The sequence below is a fragment of the Hyaena hyaena genome, unplaced genomic scaffold, assembly GCF_003009895.1.
Source record: "Hyaena hyaena isolate Hyena2069 unplaced genomic scaffold, ASM300989v1 scaffold_71, whole genome shotgun sequence".
NCBI classification, from domain to species: Eukaryota; Metazoa; Chordata; class Mammalia; order Carnivora; family Hyaenidae; genus Hyaena; species Hyaena hyaena.
Window position 1 is genome coordinate 2,208,928 of NW_024080704.1, and position 22,319 is coordinate 2,231,246.

The following is a 22,319-nucleotide window of genomic DNA, read 5'->3' on the forward strand; positions in this document are numbered from 1 at the left end:
CCTACAATGCTGTGGTATAAATGTCTCTTCCTGCACGTACACACAACACAGATACCCACAAGCATGTGTGCATGCACACACACACAGCTTCCCTGGGCCAACAATGGAGCTGAAGGAAAGTGGCCTCCCCTTGATCATATGACCAAAGACAGTCACTCCACCAGCAAGAGAAATGTTCTTAATTAAATCCCCTTCCCCAGACTTTTAGGGGGGAAATCCAGTTTTTCTTTTATTTTTCTTTCTTTCTTTTTAATTCAGCTTACTACCCTCAGCTGGGCATCCTACACTAACACTCCCCATAAAACACACACACACACACACACACCCCTCACATAGTAACTTAAACACTAGCACACAGACATTTCACAAAGCTTGGGAAGAATTTCTTGGGCACTGTATATATCAGCTTGGCTAATAAAAAAAAAAAAAAAACACGCTTCTCCCTGCAGCCTGAGCCTTGGCTAGTTAAGGGGTGGGAGGGAGGGGGAGACAGGGTTACTCTTCATTGTGTCCACCACCTCCTTGAATTCTCTCTTCCACTCGCGCCCCCCACCCTCCCCGTGTAGGCAGCCCAGCCCTGTTCCGCATGCCCCTTTCTTACATTCCGGGGGGAGGAGGGCACTGTTCCGGGAGCGCAGGGGAGCCCCCGTGTGTCTAGAAGGCCTCTCCCCACCCCCACCCCGTGTGAGTTTGTACTGCAAAGCTCCTTGGCATCTTCGCCTGGGTTGGGTGTTGGGGAGCTCAAATAGCAGCTACAAACTGGCTGGCAGCCAGGGGCCGTCTATTTAAAAGCGCTTGCTCCACCGGAGCCCGTAGTCTCTTTGGAAACTTCTGCCGGGGGAAAGAGCTAGGGAAGAGCTGCAAACCGGTGTGGGGTTTTTTCTCCTTTTTTTTTTTTTTTTTTTTTTGCTCCTTTTAATTACCCCCTCCTCCGTTTGCACACTTCTCCGAGCTTCACGCGGAACCTGCGAATTTCGAAGAGGTGGTGGCAGAGTGGCAGCAAAGAGGTGTTAGGGATTTGGATTTGGGGCTTTTTTTTTTTTTAATTTCTTGATTTCAACATTTTCCCCCACCCTCGCGGCCACAGCCGCCGCCTCTTACCTGTTCCGCGGCAGCCGCGCGCGCCGCAGGCAGCTGAAGGGTAGAAAGGAGCAGGGTGTACTTTAGATTTTAAACAAAATTTTGGAGGACAAACCCATTTTTCTCCCTCTGCCCTCACCCCCTTCGCCTCCACAGCCTCCGAGCGCATTATTCCGGTGGTTGCTGTGGGGTGAACAATTTTTGGCTTTTTCCTCCCTGTAATTCTGACCAGGTCCGGCCCGGCGCGGGGGGGAGGGCTGGTTTCTCCCACCTCCACTCCCTCCGCGTGCACCTGGCGCGGCTCTTCTCGCCACAACCTGTTGCGAGTCCTTTAATCCTTGCATTTGGGACTTGACTGCAGGCACCTCAGCCCTCCATCTCTCCCTACATTTTGCAGTTGTCTAGGGGGAGGGCACCTGCGCTACCTGCCAGGAAAAAAAAAATTTTTTTTTAATTTCCCCGGGCGCCCTTTTCGTCCCTCTCTCCCTACACTCTCGCTCTCGTGCCCCGCCCCAAGGTAAAGGGGAAGACACGGAGAAGATGGTGCTCACCGCGGTCCTCCTGCTGCTGGCCTCCTGTGCGGGGCCGGCCCAGGGCCTGGGCTCCTTCGTGCACTGCGAGCCCTGCGACGAGAAAGCCCTCTCCATGTGCCCCCCCAGCCCCCTGGGCTGCGAGCTGGTCAAAGAGCCGGGCTGCGGTTGCTGCATGACTTGCGCCCTGGCCGAGGGGCAGTCGTGCGGCGTCTACACCGAGCGCTGCGCCCAGGGGCTGCGCTGCCTCCCCCGGCAGGACGAGGAGAAGCCGCTGCACGCCCTGCTGCACGGCCGCGGGGTTTGCCTCAACGAAAAGAGCTACCGCGAGCAAGCCAAGATCGGTGAGCGCGCTCGGTGTGCCAGTCAGTTGCACGGCGCACGGCCGGGGACACGGGACAGGCTGGCCCCGCGCGCGTGGCCCAGCAAGTGGCTGAGAGCCGGGGTGTAGCCCGGGAGGAGGGCGGGGAGGGTCCGGGCACCTTGGGATTGGAGCCTGGCGGATCCAGCTACGAGGGGCTGCTTTCTAGCCGAGCCTCTCTCGCGGGTTTCGCTCCTTCTCCTCGCCCCTACCCCCACCCTCTTCACCCTCCCCTTTCTTCCGAATACTGACTCCGAGCTGCTACTCAGTCTCCCGGTCCAAACCCCCAGGTACTCAGTCTCCAGTCTGAGAGGGTGCATGTTACATTATCGATTCCCTCCTCCACCTCCACCCCACCCCCCACGCAATACGGTTTTTTTTTTTTCTGAACTTGAAAATCTCTTTTGTTAAAATACTGCTTTGACTGGGGACCTGGAGAGAGAGGTAATTCCACCTTTGTCCCTCTCAGCCCCTGCTCCCCCCCCCCCCCAGTCCGTCCTGACATTTCTATCCTCTACCCCTGCACACACTCGCTCGCTCACACACGCTCGCACGCTTGGAAGCTAACGCCTTTAGGGTGGGGGCTTTGACGCCCCTCCCACGTGCACACCCATTGCCCTTGACTTGGTTTGACTGTTTGTGGTAGATGGTAAAACATATTAAGATGCGAAATACCTTTTTTCATCCCGGGAAAGGAAAAATTACAATAGCTCGCTCGGCGGCGGTGGGGAGGTGGGGGCAGGGAGGAATGGGTAAGGGTTTAGGTTCCTGTGCTGGGTATTTGTCCCTGAATCGAATTCCTTTTTCCCCGCCTAAATTCAGATTTTACCTAGGAAGAAAGGTGGATAGAGGGGCAAGAAGTGTTGTAAAATTCAGACATCACAACTACCCCGCCAGTGCTAATCTTCCCCCACCCCCACCCCAATGGTTCAAATCGGATCGCAAGTGGGTGTGGTGTAAATGCAAGAGGGGCCCTGGAAACCGAGAATGCAAAATCAAATGGGCGGAGACCGAAAAGCCGCGCTCAGGAAGCCTCCCCTCCGCCTCCAAGTAGCCCCGCCCCCTGTCTGCCCCGCCCCCAAATTCTCTGCGTCTGGAGTCTAGGGTTTAAAAGGTTGACAGAGTTACTTGTTCAATCAGAACAGCTCTACCTCCCCTTCCCCCCACTCCCCCCCCGCCAGATGGGATTTGGACTTACCTGATTTACATATTTTTCAGTCCAGTGAATTGGACACAAAAATCTGAGTTCTGAAACATCAACCGGGTTATTCTCTCCAAAAGGGGTTAGGACTTGGCTAAACAATGTTTTTTCTGTGTAGTTTCTTACTGAGGCAATGCCGTTCCCTCCCATCTCGCCCATTAGGGCATCCCAACCTGAGTTTTCGTAACTGCAAACTACAGACACTATCATGTAGGAAAGGAGTCCGCTCCCGAGAAGCGGCAGAACTTTCCTGGGTTCATCCTGGATCCGCAAAAACTTTGCAGGTTTCGCCTGTCGCCCGCGGCTGCCCCTCCACTTTGCGAGAGGACGTGGTTCTCCGGATTGCAGCCTGTGAAAAGAAACAGGGCTACACTCAGGCCCCGGAGGCCCTAGAGGCCGGTTTGTGAAGTTATTTTTATTAAGAGCCACTTTCCAAGGCGGTCCTGGCCGCCTTCATCTTGGGGGATATGGATTTGGAAAATCTTAGCACGGGGGAAGAAAAGGTATGAATCGATTTCCTGGCTTGGAAGCGAGCGCTCTGGGTAAAAATCCGGTCACATCGAAAGCATGCAGGGTGTCGCTCAGCCGCATTCTGGGCCCGCTTTTATTTGCCCAACCGGGTGGTTGGTGTGATGCGATTGGTGTGAAGGTTGTGCGCGCGGGGCGCGCGCACAGGCGCGCGCAATTGCTGGAAGAGCAAATTGACCCATCAGCCAACTTTCCAGTTCAACTTAATGCGCGCGCGCACACACGCGCTTGCGCGCGCACACGCACGCACACACACACACACACGCACACACGGGCTTTTGTCCCAAGCAAGATGCCCTTTAGAATTCTCTGCAGCCCATTCCTAAACCCCCACCTTCAAGGTGCCTCTAGGCGAACACGTAGCACCCTCCAGGCCCCACCCCAGACTCTCTGCGACTCCACCCCGCCTTTGGCAGGTGCTTGACCCACCTCAGTTTCGCGATGGCTATAGGAGCTGACTCCTTGCTTCCGGACGATAGTATGATAGTGGGCGCTCCTGGCTAGCGCCTTTCAACTCGAAAACCGCTGAGTGGGTCCCCAAGAAGTTGTAGATGGAGCAGAGACGGTCCATAAAGAGAGGGAAATGAACAGAGAGAGAGGGAGGAGATTGTCGTTTCCTTTGGCCACAAATCTTGTTCCCAGTCACTATGTGCCCCTCCCCAAATCAGCAATGAGAACTTGGATTTGCCTCTCCCTCCCGCGGTTGCCATACAGATATAGATGATATATGCATATACATAACATACGCACACATAAATCAAAAGATATATGCGTATGTAAAGAAAGATACAGATATAGATACATATCTTTTTTTTTTTAACCAAAAGAAAAAGTGCATTTCTAGAATCCGAAATGGAGAGCTGAGGAGAGAGCGAGGTGGCAGGCAGCCAAAGCTGCTGGGAGGAAGAGCCGAGGGCGGGCAGGCGGAGACTGGTGTTTTGCTGGGCGCGTTGCTGAGCAACCGGCGAGCGAGTCCGCCCGCGAACTGGGTGCTGGGAGCGCAGCGGGCCCTGCATTTTATTTTGGCCAGTTCTGGGGCAAAGATAGATATAGAAACAGAGGGCAGTGTGTGTGAGGCTGGAGGGAGGCGGGAGACAGGAGTTATTTATTGAGCCGGGCTCAATAAAGATCGGTGAGCTGGGTCGAGTCAAGGAAGCACTGGGCTTTTGCTTGGGCATTGTTTGGAGAAGGAGCGCTGTGGCTTTCTGGGCTGGAGGGCAGCCCACATATTTGCCCGGGTCTGGGAGATCTTTCCTGAGCCTGTGGAACATAAAGCTTGGGATACAGGGGAAAACGGGTTTTCAGTTTCAGTTCTGTCATTGAGAAATAAGAGAGGACAGAAAGTATGCTCTGGGAAAGAAAAAAAAAACTAAATAAAAATAAATTCGACCTTTGCTGCTTTGAGGGGTTTGGCCTCCATCACCCTGGCTTCCTCTTCAAGCCTGGTTCAAATGCCGTGTTGAAGTCAAGTTCCAGAGTTAGGTTTATTGACCAAATTTGTGTCTGGGTTGAACAAGATCATGGAAAACCGAAGGACCCAGATTCCTTACCCCCCACCCTGCACCCCCTCCGTTTGAAACAAGTCTTTGAGAGTCTGGCTGTAGCCTGAGCCAACCAAAATGGGAGTCGGGAAGACAGGAGATGTTGCTTTTAACTTGACTTTTCTTACCCCCCACCCCCTCTTTATGCTGTGTCAGCTCAGACTGGAAGAGTAAGGACAGTTGGCCACAGTGAGAGCTTGTTTTCTTTCCATACTTTTTTTCTCTCTTCTTATCCCTCCTTCCCGCTCCCCCTGCCCCCGCCCATCCCCTACCTCCTGGCATTCCCTGAGGGCTCAAGTTTTAAGTCGCTGCAGCTGCAGTTAGCCTGGGGCTTGGGTTGGATTTGAGCAGGCAGGTGGGCTTGCAGCTGCAGGGGGAGGCCTGGGATGACCTAGGAGCAGAGGTCACCACGAGGGTTACAGCAAAGGGCATGAGAGCGGGATTCCCAACAGAAGCCTGGGTCCCCCCTTAATAAGGGGGGGGGAGATGGGGGAGGTGGCTAGCTGGAAAAGAAGGTGATTTTTGTCTAAAGTTTTTGCTTTGTACCTGAGCAATGCCTTTGCAGCGTGGGGCTATTTAATGTGTAGAACATAGCTCTTCAGAGAAGGGATCCTCGCGCTCCAAGCCTGCTGCATCCAGAAACTGGAAGAATGCCATAAACAGACTCAGGTACCGGTGAGGGTCCCACACCGAGTACAGGTGAAGAGGGTGGGAGAATGGACTCGGTGCGAGATCAGGAGGCAGCTCAGAGGGGTTTTGTTGGAGTTTTTGTTTTGCATTTTTGCTGCAGTTGGTCCAAAAGTTGCAGTCCCCAGAGACAGTCCTGAAATTGCCATCTGGATGTGCTTTCCAAAACAATAAGATTTATTACATACTTGCAAAAATAAATAAGCAAGTAAACAAGGAGGCCAATTCTAAGCTTCTCCCCCCCCCCACCCCCCATAGCCCGAGGCTCCTCCACTTTTGTTTCCTGTTCCATTTCTTTCCATGATTTCTGTTATGATGTCTTTTTTTTTTTTTTTTTAAATATAAACCCAGAGTAGTTACTGAAAATCACTATGAGAGACAAAGTGGCTTTTCCTGTCTGGCCACTTGGCTTAGCGCGGTCCTAGTGTGTCCCCAGGAATTGTCTGGGTATTGGCCACAGAGTGCTGACTCTGGAAGGAACCCACAGATCACAGCAGTCAAAGCAATGATTTTACAGATGAGAACGCTGAGGCTGAAGGTGTTGAGTCACTTGTCCAAAATGAGGCGCGGGGCTGACAGCAGAGCCAGGGCTATAGAACTCAGTCTTACAGTCCTGTTGACTCTATACTCCATTCTGCCATTCCAGGCCTTCTTCACTGGTCCCTGGGGCCTGGCCCAAACTGCGACGAGGCTGTGGCAAGTATAGCCCAATAGTGGGGGCTGTGAAGATGGAGGGCTCCGAACTTGGGAGTCCTCTGTTCTATGGGAGTGAAGTGGCCCCAAAGCAGAGAATGCAACACCCCTTTTCTTTGCAATCCCACTCTGTTGCATTTCTTTTTCTCCCAGTCTTGCAGACAAGGCTGGCTTAGGCCAGGGGTTTGGTGAGGGACGGGGCAAGGAGAGTGGAAAGGGGCGATCCTGAGCCCAGACTTCCTGTCCATGTACCCAACCTCATTTCTTGAACTGCAGGGCGCTCTCCAGACACGGGAAGGCAGGCAGGCAGGCTCTCGCTGCCCCTTGGCTGTGCGCTGGCCCACAGGGTCCAAGGAGAATGTGGCCCAGAAGCAGTCAGCTTCCCGTGGCCACCAGCCTCTGCCAGCACAGGCCTTTTGTGGAGTCAGTTGAGCAGGATGAGGAGACCAGAGCTGGCAAGGCTGATGGGGCAGGGTGCGAGGAGGGAGAGAAAACCACAAGCCACAGGAGTTGATGAGGAAGAGAGCCAGAAAGTCACCAGGATTTTGAGCGTGTGCCGGTATGTCACCATCTTTCCGGAGGAGGAGAGAGGCATCCTGATTCTAGCTGGGAGCCTCTGACTAATCTGAGGAGTTGCCAGGGCCCTACTGATACATCCTGGAGCCCAGGCTGCCTGTCCCTTGTCCCTTGGGAGATTCTCAAGGACGAGGCAGATAAGGTAAGGCCCTCTTCCCAATAGGTTAGACCTGCCAGGTGCGCCCTATGGGGCTTTTAATATACATAGGTTACCTCATTTTTCATCCCTCGACCTCAGCCATCAGATGTGAGCCTTCCCTTGCCAAATCCTACAGCAAGGCCCAGGCTGAATTTGCACTCAACACCTGGCCTCCTTAGACCTTTGCTGGTTTGCACAGATGTTTTGGGTGGGCTCCAGTTATCCTGGACCATTCAGACTGTAGCATCACAGCCAGACTGAGCACATGCTCCACAGTCTCTGTGTCACCCACTGAAGATGTCTCTCATTGCAGACCCTTTAGGACAACACCAGCCAATTGAAATATAATACAAGCCACATATGTAATTTCAAATGTTCTCCTAACCACATTTCTTATAAAGGCAAAAGAAACGGGTGAAATTAATTGTAATCATATGTTTTAATTCAATATATCCCAAATATTATCATTTCAACATATACTCAGTTATAATGAGGGATTTTACATTCTTTCTTTCACATTAAGTCTTTGGAATCTGAGGTGCAATTTACCTCTACAGCACATCTCAATCCGGACACTAAATTTTCCCTAGAAATTTTTCACTAGTAATACTTGATCTGTGTCAACAATTTTCCAATAGACCACACTGAGTATTTGATTTTAAATTCAAATTAATTTAGGGGCTCCTGGGTGGCTCAGTCAGTTAGGCATCTGACTTCGGCTCAGGTCGTGATCTCACGGCTCAGGAGTTTGAGCCCCGTATCAGGCTCTGTGCTGACAGCTCAGAGCCTGGAGCCTGCTTCAAATTCTGTGTCTCCAGCTCTCTCTGCCTCTCCCCCACTCGTGCGCTCTCTGTCTCTCTCTCTCTCTCTCAAAAATAAACATTAAAAAAGAATTTTAATTAAATTCATTTAAATGAAATACATTTTAAAATTCAGTCCCATGGCTGTAGAAACTAATTTGACAATAAACTATTTGTAAAAAAAAAAATAAAAAAAAAAAATACTACATGGCAATGAGAAACAATGAAATCTGGCCATGTGTAGCAACATGGATGGACCTTGAGGGTGTTATGCTGAGCGAAATAAGTCAGGCAGAGAAGGACAAATATCATATGTTTGCACGTATAGGAGGATTAGGAGGAACTTGACGGAGGAACAAGCGGGAGAAGAAGGGCGGAAATGGTGGGGGAAAGGGAGAGAGGCAAACCATGAGAGACTCTTGAATGCTGACAAAAACTGAGGACTGATGGATGTGGGGGGGAGGGGGGGATGGGCATGGAGGAGGGCACTTTGGGGATGAGCACTGAGTGTTATGTAGAAACTAATTTGACAATAAACTATTTGTAAAAAAAAAAAATAAAATAAAATAAAATTCAGTCCCATGGCCACATTTCAGCCTTCAATAGCCACGTGTGGCTAGTGGCCCCATAACTGGATGGCAGAGAGGCCACCAGCAAGCCCCTCCCTAGCCTGAGAAAGGAAATACCATCCCTACTCTCTCCTCCTGCATCCCAAGAGTCCAAAAGGAAGAGTCTGGAGTTTGGATTGCCAGACACCACAGGGCTCTTCTTTGACCCCTAGCAACTCTCTTTCCTTAGGGGACCAGGGAGAATTCTAGTGCCTATTTGCTCCCTGCCACCCCCTTCTGGTCATCCAGGGCCGTTTGGGGGAATGTGGCTGCCTAACTGTAAGGTTCTGAATGGACTGTGATGAGTCATGAGTGGAAGTGCAGCCAGGTCAGAGAAATGGCCAAGTGTCTCCTCCCTGCCTCCCTGCTTTTCCGTTCAGAGGCTGCTTTCTACCTAGACCCTCCATCCGCTTCTGGTTTGGACTGTCTGTCGGGAACAGATACAGACATTTCTATTGAGCATGCCCCACCTTCCCCAGCTCTACAGAAACCTGGCAAGAGATCTTGAAGTTGTGCATAAGTGTGTATTTCTTATGTGTAAATTTATCGCCAGCTGCCTTCCAGGGATCAAGAAGTGTGTACTGGAGTTGCAGCCCTGAATCCTACTTGGGCCCTGGGGGAAGTATAATAAGGGTGGGGGGGCTTTTCTTTACCTCTGATCCCAGGATAGTGGGAGATGTGTGAGGGAGACCTCAGCCTTTCATTCTGGGGGAGTGTCACCAACTTGACTCCAGCCACATCTGTGCCATCTAGGGCACATCTGTGACATCTAGTCACTATTTCTTTCTCCATCTTTTGGAAGGAAACCTAGAGCCTTAATGCAGCATGAAGAATGTAGTTAGATAGGGGGGAAACTTCTGGAGAGGGTTCTCTAGGTAGGGACTGGTTCCTCTTACCTGGGCTTGGTGATCAGACTTTCTGGCAGTCTGACTCTTATTCTGACTGTTTACCCGCTATGCTAGATGGTGTCTTTATTTCTTTGCTTAGGAGAGAGATATTACATGCCCACGTTGGCCAACTTTTCTTTTGACTTAGAGCACCAGAGTACTTTAGTTTTCCTGGCCTGAAATGGGGTGGGGGCTGTCAGGGAGCTCAGTGGGGTAAGCCTAATGGCCTCCCTGTCTAGTCATGGACTCTCTGAACCTGCTGCTCGGCTCTGCCACTCACCCCAAGTCAAAGTTCCCCTCCAGTGTCTTCTTCAACTGTTCCTTAGGATGACAGTAGTTTGGGTTGGCTTTCCTCTTGAAAGGACAGTGCTTTTGTCCTTCTCAGCCCATAATCCAGGTTAAAAAGAGCCCAGAACATGCACGTCTGTTGCTGACCACAAAGGAAAAGAAAACAGAATCTTCCAGGAGAGACAAGGGCAAGGCAGACCCTGGCCAGGGAGGGGTTGGGTAGGAGGAGGGGCATTGTGATTCCCCTGGAAGGTTCAGCAGCCACTCCCTACCGCCCTGTCACCTTTCTCTTTATGCAAAGGCATGCACACACGGTGTAGTTGATTCGTAGGGCATCCACAGCTGGGAAACAGTCAGACTTCAGGAGACTGGAACGTGTCTCACAGTTTTTTAAACGGTGACCAGCCAATCCATCATTTCCCCAAAAGCCTCATGTCCTCGCAAAAAGCAGGAGGGTGCAGGTGGGCTGGGAAACAGGGCAAGGTTGGGAGGGGGACCAGCTGTCCAGAACTGTCTGTGATGATGAGAACGCTCTATACGTGCGCTGTCCAACACAGCCCCTCACCGCTGTGGCTGCTGAGTCCTTGAAACGTGGGTGGAGAAACGGAGGTGCTGAATTTGTCATTTGATTTAAGGTTTATTCATTTAAGTAGCCACATGTGGCTGGCGAGTACTACGTTGGAGAGCACAACCTTAGATCAAAGAAGCCCAGTAAATCCAGGGATCCCTCCTTGTTCTCGTTCCTCTAAGACTAATTCCTCGGCTCCTTGGCTCCCTCCAGAGCAGCTTCAATGCTTAAAGGCAGGGGCATGAGTGAGGTGACCTCTCCAGGCACCCACAGAGCCCTGACATGCCTGAGTTTATGTTAAAGAAATGCTTCTAGACCCACTTCTCTTTATCTCTTGGGGAGATCTGTGCCTCTCTCTATTGAGAGATTATCTACTGAATACCATATAATGGAGAGACAAAGATAAATGACAAAGCTCTACCCTTCAGAAATTGACTGTTTAAATTCCACGGAAGGGGTTAGAATGAAAGCCAGAGGAAACCCAGCTCCCCTTTTCATTCCTTGTAGAGAGATTCTGGGCAAACCCGTCTTGTCTCCTGGCTACAAAAAGAGACTTTCCTTTCCCCAGGTCCAGGTGGCCTGGCAAAGACCTACATTCTTCCTGAGCTGTGAATTCCGAATACGACTCGGTTTCTTCAATTTCCACAAGCAAAGTTGCAATATCTGGGCCAGCCCATTTCCTTCAGTTCGATTATGAGGTTAAGATAGACTAGGAATCTACTGCCGGCCCAGGAGCATGGAGTTAACGGTGCCGGGGCATGACTGGGAGCCCCAGGATGGAGGGTTAGACTGCAGGGAGCAGCGGATTCCCGACATCCCATCACTGAGCTGGGGAAAAGGATGGAATCAGAACTCACCAGCAGGAGCATCCAGCCCCCGCGAGAGAGCAGAGGCAGCCAGAGTTTGGCCACAGACAGCACGGTGGTGCATCAGACACTTTGCTGTGAGTGGAGCTGCCTACCCTAGGGTGCCCTTGGGTCCATAGTAGCTGGGCCTATAGCCAGACACCCTCTGTGTTTGCTGGGCCATGAAAATGGCACGTTCCTCCTCCTGTTGGTGCAGGAACAGCCGTGTTGTGCCTCTGGGTGCTGGTGCAGTGCTCTGAACCGGGAGTGCCTTAGGAATGGAAAAGGACCGGAGTTGGCCACCCTGACGTGGTGGGGGCTGGGGCCCTCCGGGAGCTGGTTGGAAGGACTGTGTTAGGAAGGCAGACCCAACTCAGAACCCCCCTGAAAGGCAACCATCAGGATGATGTGCTAGCCCTCACTTCCTCGGTCGCTGGATGAGATTGTGGAATCCAAGGGCCCTGCCTCCACCATCCCTTGGAGGAGGGAACAACTACCGAAACATTCCGCATTTTCCATCTGCTGCAGAATCCTTTCAAAATGACATCCAGAGATGGGAAGGGAGGCCCTGGATGTGTCTCTCTTCCGCCCCAGATCACTTCTCAGCTGCAGAAGTGAGAATTAGAGAAGCAGCACAGGGCTAGGGCTATGCACAGGTCGGCATTGTCCCTGGCCCTCCAGCAAGCCTCCCGCTCTCACACCTTCCCCACACGTGAGTTTTCTTCCAGTCCTCGACTGGCTATCCCCCTAACTCCCCAAATGCATGGTGCAGACACACAGAGAGAAGGAGAGGACTTTGGTAGCTGTCGCAGAAGTAGGGAAGGAAAGCACCCAAATCCCAGATTTTAAAATTGCTTACAGTCCTTAGACAGAGGCACTGAAAACATGTTGTTTGGCCATCAGTCTCCTCCGCCATCTACTGGCCATGTGGAGGTAGTGACCTGTTTGTGGACCAGCTTCCATAGCCCTCCTGCCCTTTGAAGTTGCCGGGCATCGTCACCAGGAAGTCCCCCCCTTCATCCCACCTAAATCCCCTGTGAAGCTTTGGTCCATATTCTCTTGATGAAAAAGTGCAGGAGCAGCCGCCTGCCTGTCTCATTGAAAACTTAAACCCTTCCCAAATTGAAAGCCTATTTATGACTTGGCCAGGAAGCCGCTGAGTAGGGCTAGCTGGCTCTGGCATTCCAGCTCCGGTCTTACTTTCCAGCTTTTTAATCTTCGTAGCTCTGCGCCGGCTTGGTGCCAAGTTTCCACTGCCTTGGGAGGCTGCAGGTGACCACAAGACCCTGATTACTATCTTTGATACTCAACTGTCCTGCCGCCTAAGTAAGAGGTCCCATGGGGTTAAGTGGCACCGAAAACCAGGAGGCACATCAAAACATAAAGTTCATAAGCAGCCAAAGAGCCTGCGAATGGGGGAGGGTATGCCCTCGGGACCCCCGCCTTGGTGAGCCCGGAGAAGGAGAGGGGGCTTGCAGGAATGTTTAGAGTTCCTCTGAGAACATACCGGAATCGACATCATTTTCCGGGATCAACATGTGCCTTGGCCATGCTGAACACTTACAGAGAAAAGACTGAGGTCAAGGAAAATTTGCTCCCAAGTTTATTGAACCACTGTTAACAGCGCTATCCTCCTCCCAGGAAGAGTGTGTCAAGGGTAAGGGCGACCCATAGCACTTCTTAGAAAAAGGCCTAAAAGGCGAAGATTCTTGAGGAAAGCTGTCGATACATGGCGTGCCGGGAGCCAGCAAGCTGCCCTCCCCACAAGGCCAGAGAGAGAGGCTCTGTGGGAGGAACACCAGATCTGGAGGAGGACAACCTGTGACCAAAAGGACAGAGGGGCCCCTGCAAAACAGGTGGCCAGAGGAGGAGGGGTAGCACTCCCACCCCAGATGTCTTCAGGAACCAAAAAGAGCCCCCTGAGATACATGTACGTACTTGTTCCTGCTTGGACATGGGGAGGTGGACCTGACAGCCTATTAGAAGGATTCCAGGAGCTGGTAACAGCCAGCACCTGGAGGTAAGCGGCTTCCTGGGATCTCTCTCCTGAAGGAGAGGACTCCTGGAGCCCAGCCCCGCAGGTGCCCCTGAGGACAATTTGCTGGCCCTGTGGCCCAGGCTGGAGCAGCCTCTAAAGGAGACACTCAGCCCTCTGCCGTGTGCTGGTCAGCACCTGGCCCACCCCTCCCTCACTTTATGTGGTCATACTCTTGATTAGGGAAGGGGTGTGTCCATGCACCCCAGAATGCTCCCCAGCCTTTCAATGGCAACCCTCTCTTGCCCTCTCTCCTACCTCAGTGGTCAGCTGCTTTATGAAGTCCGAATGCTTGGTTGTTCCCAGAGAGGTCGAGTGAAGTGCCTCAGATCACCCAGCAAGATAAGCTCAGCAACACTTCTGTGCCACGGCTGGCATTTCCTTCCCCCACACCCCCCTCCATGACCTGAGCCTCCGGTTGGGTCTAAGTTACTAGACAACAGAGCCCTAGCCTTTCAGTTTGTGCAGAGTTCCCCCAAGCCAGCTCTGCTCCTCCCTGCACCTCACCCCATCTTAGCTTGTCCTACAACTGAGAAAAGTTGATTTGCTCCAAACCCCACTCCTTGAGCCAACCCTAGAAGGCGAGCCTCCATCTATCAGGCACAGCACCACGCCAGTTAACCATCACGACAGGTTTGATAGAGTCAGAGCACTGAGTCAAGATGAGGTGGGAAGAGGGAGGGAAAGACCAAAAATGGGGAGTGGGGAGCTGGCACTGAATGCCCTGCTCAGAGAAAGCCTGCCCGTTGCACTGCTGTTTGCTCTCTCGCCGTCATCTTCTCTAGTGACTACTTCTCTTCCTCACTATGGATAAATACCCAAGTCAGCGAACCACCCAAAACACTGCAAACCTGTGGCGGCTTCTCCGGGGCGGGGAACTTCCCTGCCAGGGCCTTAAAGACCGGATACCTAGTCAATTAAGTTTGACAAATCCCAAGCCAAGAGACAAACAGGTGCCCAGGTGCTTCCTGCCACCTGCCATCCTGACCGGGTTAGGCCGGGTCCCCAAACGCCTTCCTCACCCCACACCTGGAACTCCCCCTGGGAAGAGAGCCTCTGCCCCGGGGACACAAAACAGTGTCTTCCCTCCAAGATTCTCCTTCCCTGTGCATCCCCTCATCCCCACCTCGCCGGATTCCTCTCCCTCTATTTCCCAGCCCAGTGCCTTGCCTTCATGGCTCCTGGAGAGCCCAGAGGTGGTGGAGTGGGCAGAGGACTGGATTTTCCCTCTCCCCATTTGAGTTACTCAGGGTCACTCCAGAGCCCTATTTTCTCTTTCTAAAATCTAAAAAGAAAAGAGGCGTTGAAGGCAGGGCCTCGCTGCCCCCATCCACCCCACCTTGCACCTACTCTCACGATGGGCATCCTGGCCACGCCCTGACCAACTGGGAAGAACAACTCTGGGTCTGCAAAGGCTGGTGGGGTCCAAGAGCTGTGAGGAGAAACGGGGACCCAGAGAAGGGTGCCTAGGAGATAAGAATGTAATGGAAGTCTGTGGGTGGAGACAAGGCCAGGCAGTGGAATTAACAGATCAACAAATAAATGAACAAAGTCCTACTTCTTTAAAGGTCATAAGTCAGCTAAGTATAGACTGTCACCAAGTCTCTCCTATATATAACTGCTCCAGCCCCAGCCAGCTGTCAGCCTCTCTTGGCCTGGAGCTGAGTTATGTTCCTGCCTCCCAGGGCCCGGAGCACAGAGCCAGCTCGGGGTTCCAGGTCCCCCCACCCTGCCACCAGCTCTGCTTGCTTCCAGGCCCCACATGTCTGGCTCTCTCAGGTCCCCTCCTCTTCATGATGATGGTCCCCACCACCACCCTGCTAGCCTAGACCCCGAGGACTGTCCTATTCCCATCCCAGTTTCCCAAGTCAGAATCCATCCCAGCTCCAAAAGTCCTGGAGGCACAAAGACCCACCCACATAGGATAGACTTGGCCTTTCCCATCCACACTGCGCTGTCACCTATTTCTGCCCGCCCCCCAACCTGCATCTCACCCCTGACGCTGATCCTTTGCCTCCTTCCCCTGCAGAGAGAGACTCCCATGAGCACGAGGAACCAACCACCTCCGAGATGGCAGAGGAGACCTACTCGCCCAAGATCTTCCGGCCCAAGCACACCCGCATCTCCGAGCTGAAGGCCGAGGCCGTGAAGAAGGACCGCAGAAAGAAGCTGACCCAGTCCAAGTTTGTGGGGGGCGCTGAGAACACTGCCCATCCCCGGGTCATCTCTGCACCTGAGATGAGACAGGAATCTGAGCAGGTGAGTCTCAATGATTCTCTTCCCATCCACATCGGCATCCGCACTAGGCCACCTCTGCCACTCCCTGACTTTTGACTCTCCTCTGCTTCTGAGTGAGCATGTGTGGCAGCAGATGCTTAGGCTGGACCTCAGGGGGACCTATCACTTAGATCAGCTTGGGATCCAGAAGAATTTTCAGAGCCTGCGTTTATCAGGACTCAGGGCTTGATCGAGTGAGCAGTAGTGGCGGTGCTCATTCGAGGAAGGTGCCAGGCTGTTGCAGCAAACACACGCCAGGAGCTGTGCCCTCACCTGGGCAGAAGCTGCACACTCCCCTAGGGCATCCGACAACCACCCCCGGACTTAATCAGAGCAGAATGGAAAAGCTGAAGGTGGGTGTTGCGGAAGGCAAGTGGGACAACACGCCTTCATGCCTGGTCACACTCAGGTTCCGCACACTTTTTTACACCCAGAGGAGGAAAGGTCTTTGGTAGCAACTAATTGGAACAAAACTCTCAACAGACCCTCAGCCCCCATGCGCTTGGCCGCGCATTCTGCATATACAGGTAGTTTCCGTCTGGGTCCAGCCATGTCTCTCATCCCTGCCGTCCCCACACAGGGCCCCTGCCGCAGACACATGGAGGCGTCCCTGCAGGAGCTCAAAGCCAGCCCACGCATGGTGCCCCGGGCCGTGTACCTGCCCAACTGTGACCGCAAAGGATTCTACAAGAGAAAGCAGGTACGCTCTCCCTGTCCCCGCCCCATCCCTGCACCCACCCAGTTCAGAGGGCTGCTGAAATGGCACTTGCCAGGAAATTTTTACCGCTAAATGCTTAAGATTCTGTCATTAACAATAGTGTTTCCAGAACCTCCAGTATCCATGCACGTTCCCCAATCATCATGCTTCCCACTCTCTCCTGTACTATAATCTACTCAAGTTTTAATGATCCGCCGTGTTTCCATGAATTCATTTAAAGAGGAAACTTTATATCACCATGTCATATCACATGTGGTACATCCTATTTTCTGATAACCACACACATAAATACATATATACACAGATAATGACTTCAGAACATGTTTTCAGCAGTCACCCCCCGAAATAATTTATGTCCCATTCACAGCCCTTTGGGCAACACTACTGTTGGTTAAGCGGATAATACTTAGCCTATTCAAGTGGTACCCATTCCCTTAGGCCAGTGGTTCTCACACTCCTGGGGTGTCCGAATGACGAATGAAGGGGTGGCTTATACAACACCAACTGCTGACCAGAGTTTCTGGGATGGGCTCTGAGAATTTTGCATTTCTAACAAGTTCCCTCCTAGGTGACACTGACGCCCCCTAAGGGTAACCTCCATCTAAGTTGGAGGTCAAAAGCGAGGTGGCCTTGGGTCAACTCTTGGCTCTCCCACTTAGGAGCTGTGTCCTCCTTACCTAGTTATTTAGTGTCTCTGCCTCCAGTTTCTCATGCAAAAGGATCATTGTACCCATTGTCCTTAGAGTTATGAGCGATAGTGGACTTTTCTTTGTAAAGCCCTTACAACAGTATGGACCATGTAGTAAGTGTTAAGTAGTGTCGGGTACGTGACAAAGCTGCGCAAGTGATGCCCTCTACCATCACCCCCACCCCCACCCTCACCATCATCATCATGTAGCCACAGGGAGAACACCAAGAGGAGGACCCTGAACGGGTGACAGAAAAAAAGAGGTTGTAAGAGCTAATCAAGGGCAGACTGTCTAAATTAGCATTTTCCCTGGGGCCATCCCGGTGCAGGGGGCTTAGCAGAACCCCGTGTTGAGATCAGGGTTAAGAATCTGTCTGGGGGCAGGGAAGACAAGGGCCAGAACAAGGGCCAGACAGGAGCAGAGCCTCGGGGGACAGCCACCCTCACTGCCTGTCACTCTCCCCACCCCAGTGCAAGCCTTCCCGTGGCCGCAAACGTGGCATCTGCTGGTGCGTGGACAAGTATGGGATGAAGCTGCCAGGCATGGAGTATGTTGATGGGGACTTTCAGTGCCACACCTTCGACAGCAGCAACATTGAGTGATGCGTCCCCTCCCCATCCTTCCCTCGCCCCATCCCACCCCCAGCCCCGACTCCAGCCAACACCTCCCTCCACCCCAGGACGCCACTCATTTCATCTCATTTAAGGGGAAATACATATATCTATCTATTTGAGGAAACTGAGGACCTCGGAATCTCTAGCAAGGTCTCAACTTTCAAACCGGCAACAGCAAGATGCAAAAAGCTAAGGAAACCCGCCCCTCCCTTGAAAACGGTTTTCTTTTTGAAGCAAGTTGAATGGACAGGGAGGGGAAGGGAGGAGGAGCACGAGAGAGAAGGGAAGAAAGTGCACGTGTAGAAGAGAGGGGGAGATAAACGGAGTTTCGAAAAAGGAAAGAAGAATGTGGGCAGGAAGGAAAGATCACCGGGACCGTGACCGGACCCACCTGTCGTGTCCGGCCCTGGCCTGAGTTGGGAGATGGGAGACGTTTGGGCACTAGAAGGTATGGCCCAAGGTGTGGCATTCCATGACACCCTTGGGGGCTTTCCCGACTGGATTGGTCGTGCAGGGGGAGAAAGGGAAAGACAGAAGGGGTCAGTGCCTCTCCTGGATCTTTCTCCACCTCCAGCCAGCAAGCTGCATGGCTCGAACCCGCCCCTCCTCCCCGCTCACGCAGCAGAGGGTTCTCCCTCCCCAAAACTTCTAAAAACAAAAATGCATTCCATTCTTCTCAAAACAAAACAAATGAATAACCGAGTGCTACTAGATAGATAGATTTTCCTAAGCAGATACACAAAGACTAAGTTTGTGTACATCTTTCACTCCCCGTGCAGCCTTTTAGAACCCAGTACACACCCCCAGAGTGGAGAGACTTGCTTCTCCAGGTTGACTAGATCAGGCCGACACGCACCACCGTGGTTTCGGCTGCTCATTGCACTCAATTCACTATTAGCACGGCCTCTGTGGGGGGAGGATGAAAACAAGGTGGCCTCGTATTTATCTATGAGGCTCCATGTAGTCGTATATAAGGCATATAAATCTATTTTCTTTCTATTTTTTCCTTCTTCCTTTCTTTCAAAGTTTTGCATTAACTTTTCAAAGTAGTTCCTACCGGGGGGGGGGGGGGGGGGGGGGGGGCACTGAGGAACGTCCTCATTTGGGGAGAAAAACCAAGAAAACCCATATTCTTCCAACACAACCCTTAACTCTAGTTTTGCCAGCCTCCCTCAAGCGGCAAACTCAACCCTTGGTGGGCCACGGTGTTGGATTTTTTAAACGATTTCCTCTGTGCGTGTGTCCGTCGGCACCACCAAGCCAGGTAGATGAGGGCTGTCTGCCCCTGCCCCCTGCCCCCTCCCCGTGCCCTTAGTGCATCCTTTAGACCCTCTGGAACTAACTAACCGGCTCGGGCCCTGCACCACTGGAGCACGCCAAGTCCAAGTTTAACCCACTGGTTCTGCCCAGGCTTTTCGTTTCATCCGGGCAGAGCCTGCATTTTGAAAGCCTCTCTGGGCCTTCACGCTGGCAGAGCAGGAGAGACACTGAGGGGACTTGATGGCAGCAAGCAGGATGGAAGCGAACCAGTTTCAATACAGGAACAATAAAAGTGATTGCATTGCGCAGCCGCAGTAGAAGGAGTATGGAGGGCTGGGGCTGGAGGGAGGGAGGTGGTGGGGGAGGGGGACTGCTCTGTTCCAGCTTTGGAGCAAAGCAACAGAAAGCGGGGACAAAGCCGAGAGAAACTTCCCCGGCTTCCCACCCTCTATGCCTTTTGGGATTCAAGAGGAAAGAAAGAGAAAAATGGGGGTACAGTTTCCCAGAAAGCAATGAGCTTAATCGAGGCCTGAGAGCCAGGAAAGGTGGGCAACTTGAGGGGGGTCCTAGACCCTCACCTCTGGACAGGAGCAAGGAACAGCAGAGAGAGATTGGCCGTGGTTTTGAAGGGACAAGACCATGCACTCAGGTGGCCACCTTCAACCCTCAATGAGGGACTGAGGCCAGAGTCTTTCAAGCCCTGCACGGGCCTGTGCAGGCCGTGTCCCTGGCGTGGAGGATGGAAGAAAAGCCCAGGACGACCAGGAAATGGATGCTGTGAGGGGGCTGCCGTTGGCAGCCAGATTCTGAAACAAGAAAATACCCATTCCTGCTGACTTCCTCCACAAATTGGCAGCCGTGGGGCTGTCCTCTGAGGCTGGAGATGACCTGCCAGGAAAGGGAGCTTGGACCCTGGCAAAGGAGACCCCTTCTTGCTGCGAACGCTGCCCTCTCCACTCTCTCCTGATGACGTGACACCATGGAGGCCACCCCGACACCGAACTTGGGGCAATGAAGAGGGAAGCAGAGAAGCAGATAGATTTCGGCTGGTGGGAAACTTGAAGCTGTGGAACTCGATGTGGGGGGGGGGGTCTCCTGTCCCCCAACAGGACAATTGGCTGGGACAGGAAAGATGGTCGATTGTCATAGGACAAAGGGCCCTATGAGGATGGCAGCCGCGAGGACTTACTTGACCTGCCGCGTCGGTGCGCCCCATCTCTCTGCACAACTGTCCCCAAACCCCAACTCATTGTTTCTGTGTCTTAGGCCAGTATTGTAAACTTTTCCCAAGCCACTCTCCCGTTTGCCCTTTCTTTTTGTGGACCTTGAGCAGTCTTCTAACTGGGATCTGCCGAATGGATACTGGGGTGCCATTCCCCCTAAGAAAAGACTGAGCCAGGAATTGCATACCCCTCCCCACACCCCTCCCAAGACCTGGACCTGGTTCTTGAGAGGAGCTGTCTCTTTCCCCTGCTGTTTACTGGACTCTGGAGGGCATCTGTCCCTGACTTCGGCCCTTTGCTGTCGGCCACGAGGCGGGGGGGAAGGATGGCCTGGTTTAACCCCACCAGCGTCTTCAGGCTTCTGCCATTGAGGCTGCCTCCCTGGGGCCTGTGAGGCCAGCGTTTTTGCAGAGGGTGACTGGTCGGCTGGCCACTCCCCAAAGGATGCTGGTCCTTCGTGACGGATGAGAGTAACCTCCCAGGAGGGAGGCCTGGCCCGGAAAGGGAGTCATCGAGGAAGATGGAGCATCCCTGGGGCAGGCAGGAGGGAAGGCAGATGGGCAACACCACCAGCTGGGGGCCTGAGCAGGGACCTTCTTGAGTCCAGGCTGCCTGATGGCTACTGTTTATTCGCCTGGAGGCCTTAGGCTCCCGGTTTTCAGTGGCCTCAAGACTCGGTATTGCCTCCCCCCCAACAGAAGGCCTCTTCACATCCCCCTTTGACCCATGCCTCACTCTCACAGTGAGAGGACATCCGTCCTTTCCACACCGCTGCCCGGTGACCAAGGGAGGCCTAGCCAGGACCGAGCCTCCTTCCTCCAGAGCTTCCTTACCCACCTGGGCAAAGCAGGGCATCTGGGACGGAAGAGACTCGAAAGTTCTCAGACAGCCAGGCCTGGACAGCCAGGCCTGGAGACATTCACTCACACACACACACACACACACACACACACACACACACACACACACACGGGAGGACGGGAGGCCCAGGAGGCCTCGTGTGGTCTACCTCCTGTCTCCTCCCCCCTCCCCCCCACCTCATTGGTCTCCACGGTAACCGCAGGGTCAGCCTCCCCTGGGGGAGATGGGCCTGACCTCTGCTCTCCCACCACCCAGCGTGTTGGCAGCCACAGGGCCACCAGGCCGCCGCCAAGTCGCCCTCAAGTTGGCCCACGGCCACCCCTCTCCCTCTGCTCAGCCCCTTCCCGAGAGGGCTGCCGTGCAGGGGGGATCTCGAGAGGGGAGTGGGCCAAGGAGAAGCAATCCTTGGGCTCAAGGAGGACATTTCTGGCTTCTGAGAGGAAGGAGGCCGGGTTTTGAGAAGCGGCTGCACAAGGGGATGGGGACCTGACAGCCGGCCACCTGGGTGTTGTACTGTCTTTATTTTTAAAACCACTAAGTGCAAGACTTATTTTTGCACTTTTCTCCACTTTTTTTCCCTCCTAGGTTTTTGTTTCTTTTTTTAAACCTACTTTCTTGGTTTTCTAATGGAGTATATAGGTTAGCCATTTTCACAGACTCTGGCCCCCTCTCCAATGGGGAAAGGGAAGGTGGGGAAGGCCAGCCGCCTGCGCCTGGCACACTGCCCCCCACCTACCTCCCTGGTCCCCGGCCACCAGCCTGAGTCCCAAATCTCCCGCCACCACCACCTCCACCACCGCACAGTAGCCCACATGGATAGACAGTTGTCAGACAAGATTCCTTCAGATTCCGAGTTGCCTACCGGTTTTTATTTCTCTTTTCTTTTTTTAAGACAGCAATAACCACAGCACATATTACAGTAGCTCTTCGTAGTTTTACGTACATACATACCGTAACTCTCTGTCTCCTTTTGTTTTGTTTTCAACTTTTTTTTTTAAATAAATGCTCATAATCTTTACTGGTGAAAAGGATGAAAAGATAAATCGACAAATAAAACCAGTTTGTGGGGAAAAAAAAAAAGCGGGAAAAAAATCACCTGAATGCTGAGGGGCTCGCCTCCTGTTTAGCATTTTGTACCTGAGGAAATAAAAAACAAAAACAAAAACAAAAAGCCAGAGGATCTCACGTTTTATTAAAAAAAAGTGAAGATTGCTGTATACTATTTATTCAACTTATAATTTATGTTACTCCTTGATCTTTGTCTTTTGTCATGACAAAGCATTTATTTAATAAAGTTATGCATTCAGTTA

At 52.6% G+C, this 22,319-nt stretch overlaps 1 protein-coding gene across 1 annotated transcript; it reads left to right on the forward strand.

The window, feature by feature from the left end:
• Nucleotides 1-800: 800 nt before the first annotated feature.
• On the forward strand, nucleotides 801-22,319 carry IGFBP5 (insulin like growth factor binding protein 5). The gene is made up of 4 exons (XM_039233145.1): nucleotides 801-1,954; nucleotides 15,397-15,626; nucleotides 16,225-16,344; nucleotides 17,522-22,319. Exons 1-4 carry the CDS (start codon nucleotides 1,621-1,623, stop codon nucleotides 17,651-17,653), a joined length of 816 nt encoding a protein of 271 aa, XP_039089076.1. The 5' UTR covers nucleotides 801-1,620; the 3' UTR covers nucleotides 17,654-22,319.

Coding starts and splice junctions, on each gene's coding strand:
- IGFBP5 (XM_039233145.1), top strand. CDS start 1,621: ATGGTGCTCACCGCGGTCCTCCTGCTGCTGGCCTCCTGTGCGGGGCCG. Junction 1,955..15,396: donor CCGCGAGCAAGCCAAGATCG/GTGAGCGCGCTC, acceptor CTTCCCCTGCAG/AGAGAGACTCCCATGAGCAC. Junction 15,627..16,224: donor TGAGACAGGAATCTGAGCAG/GTGAGTCTCAAT, acceptor GTCCCCACACAG/GGCCCCTGCCGCAGACACAT.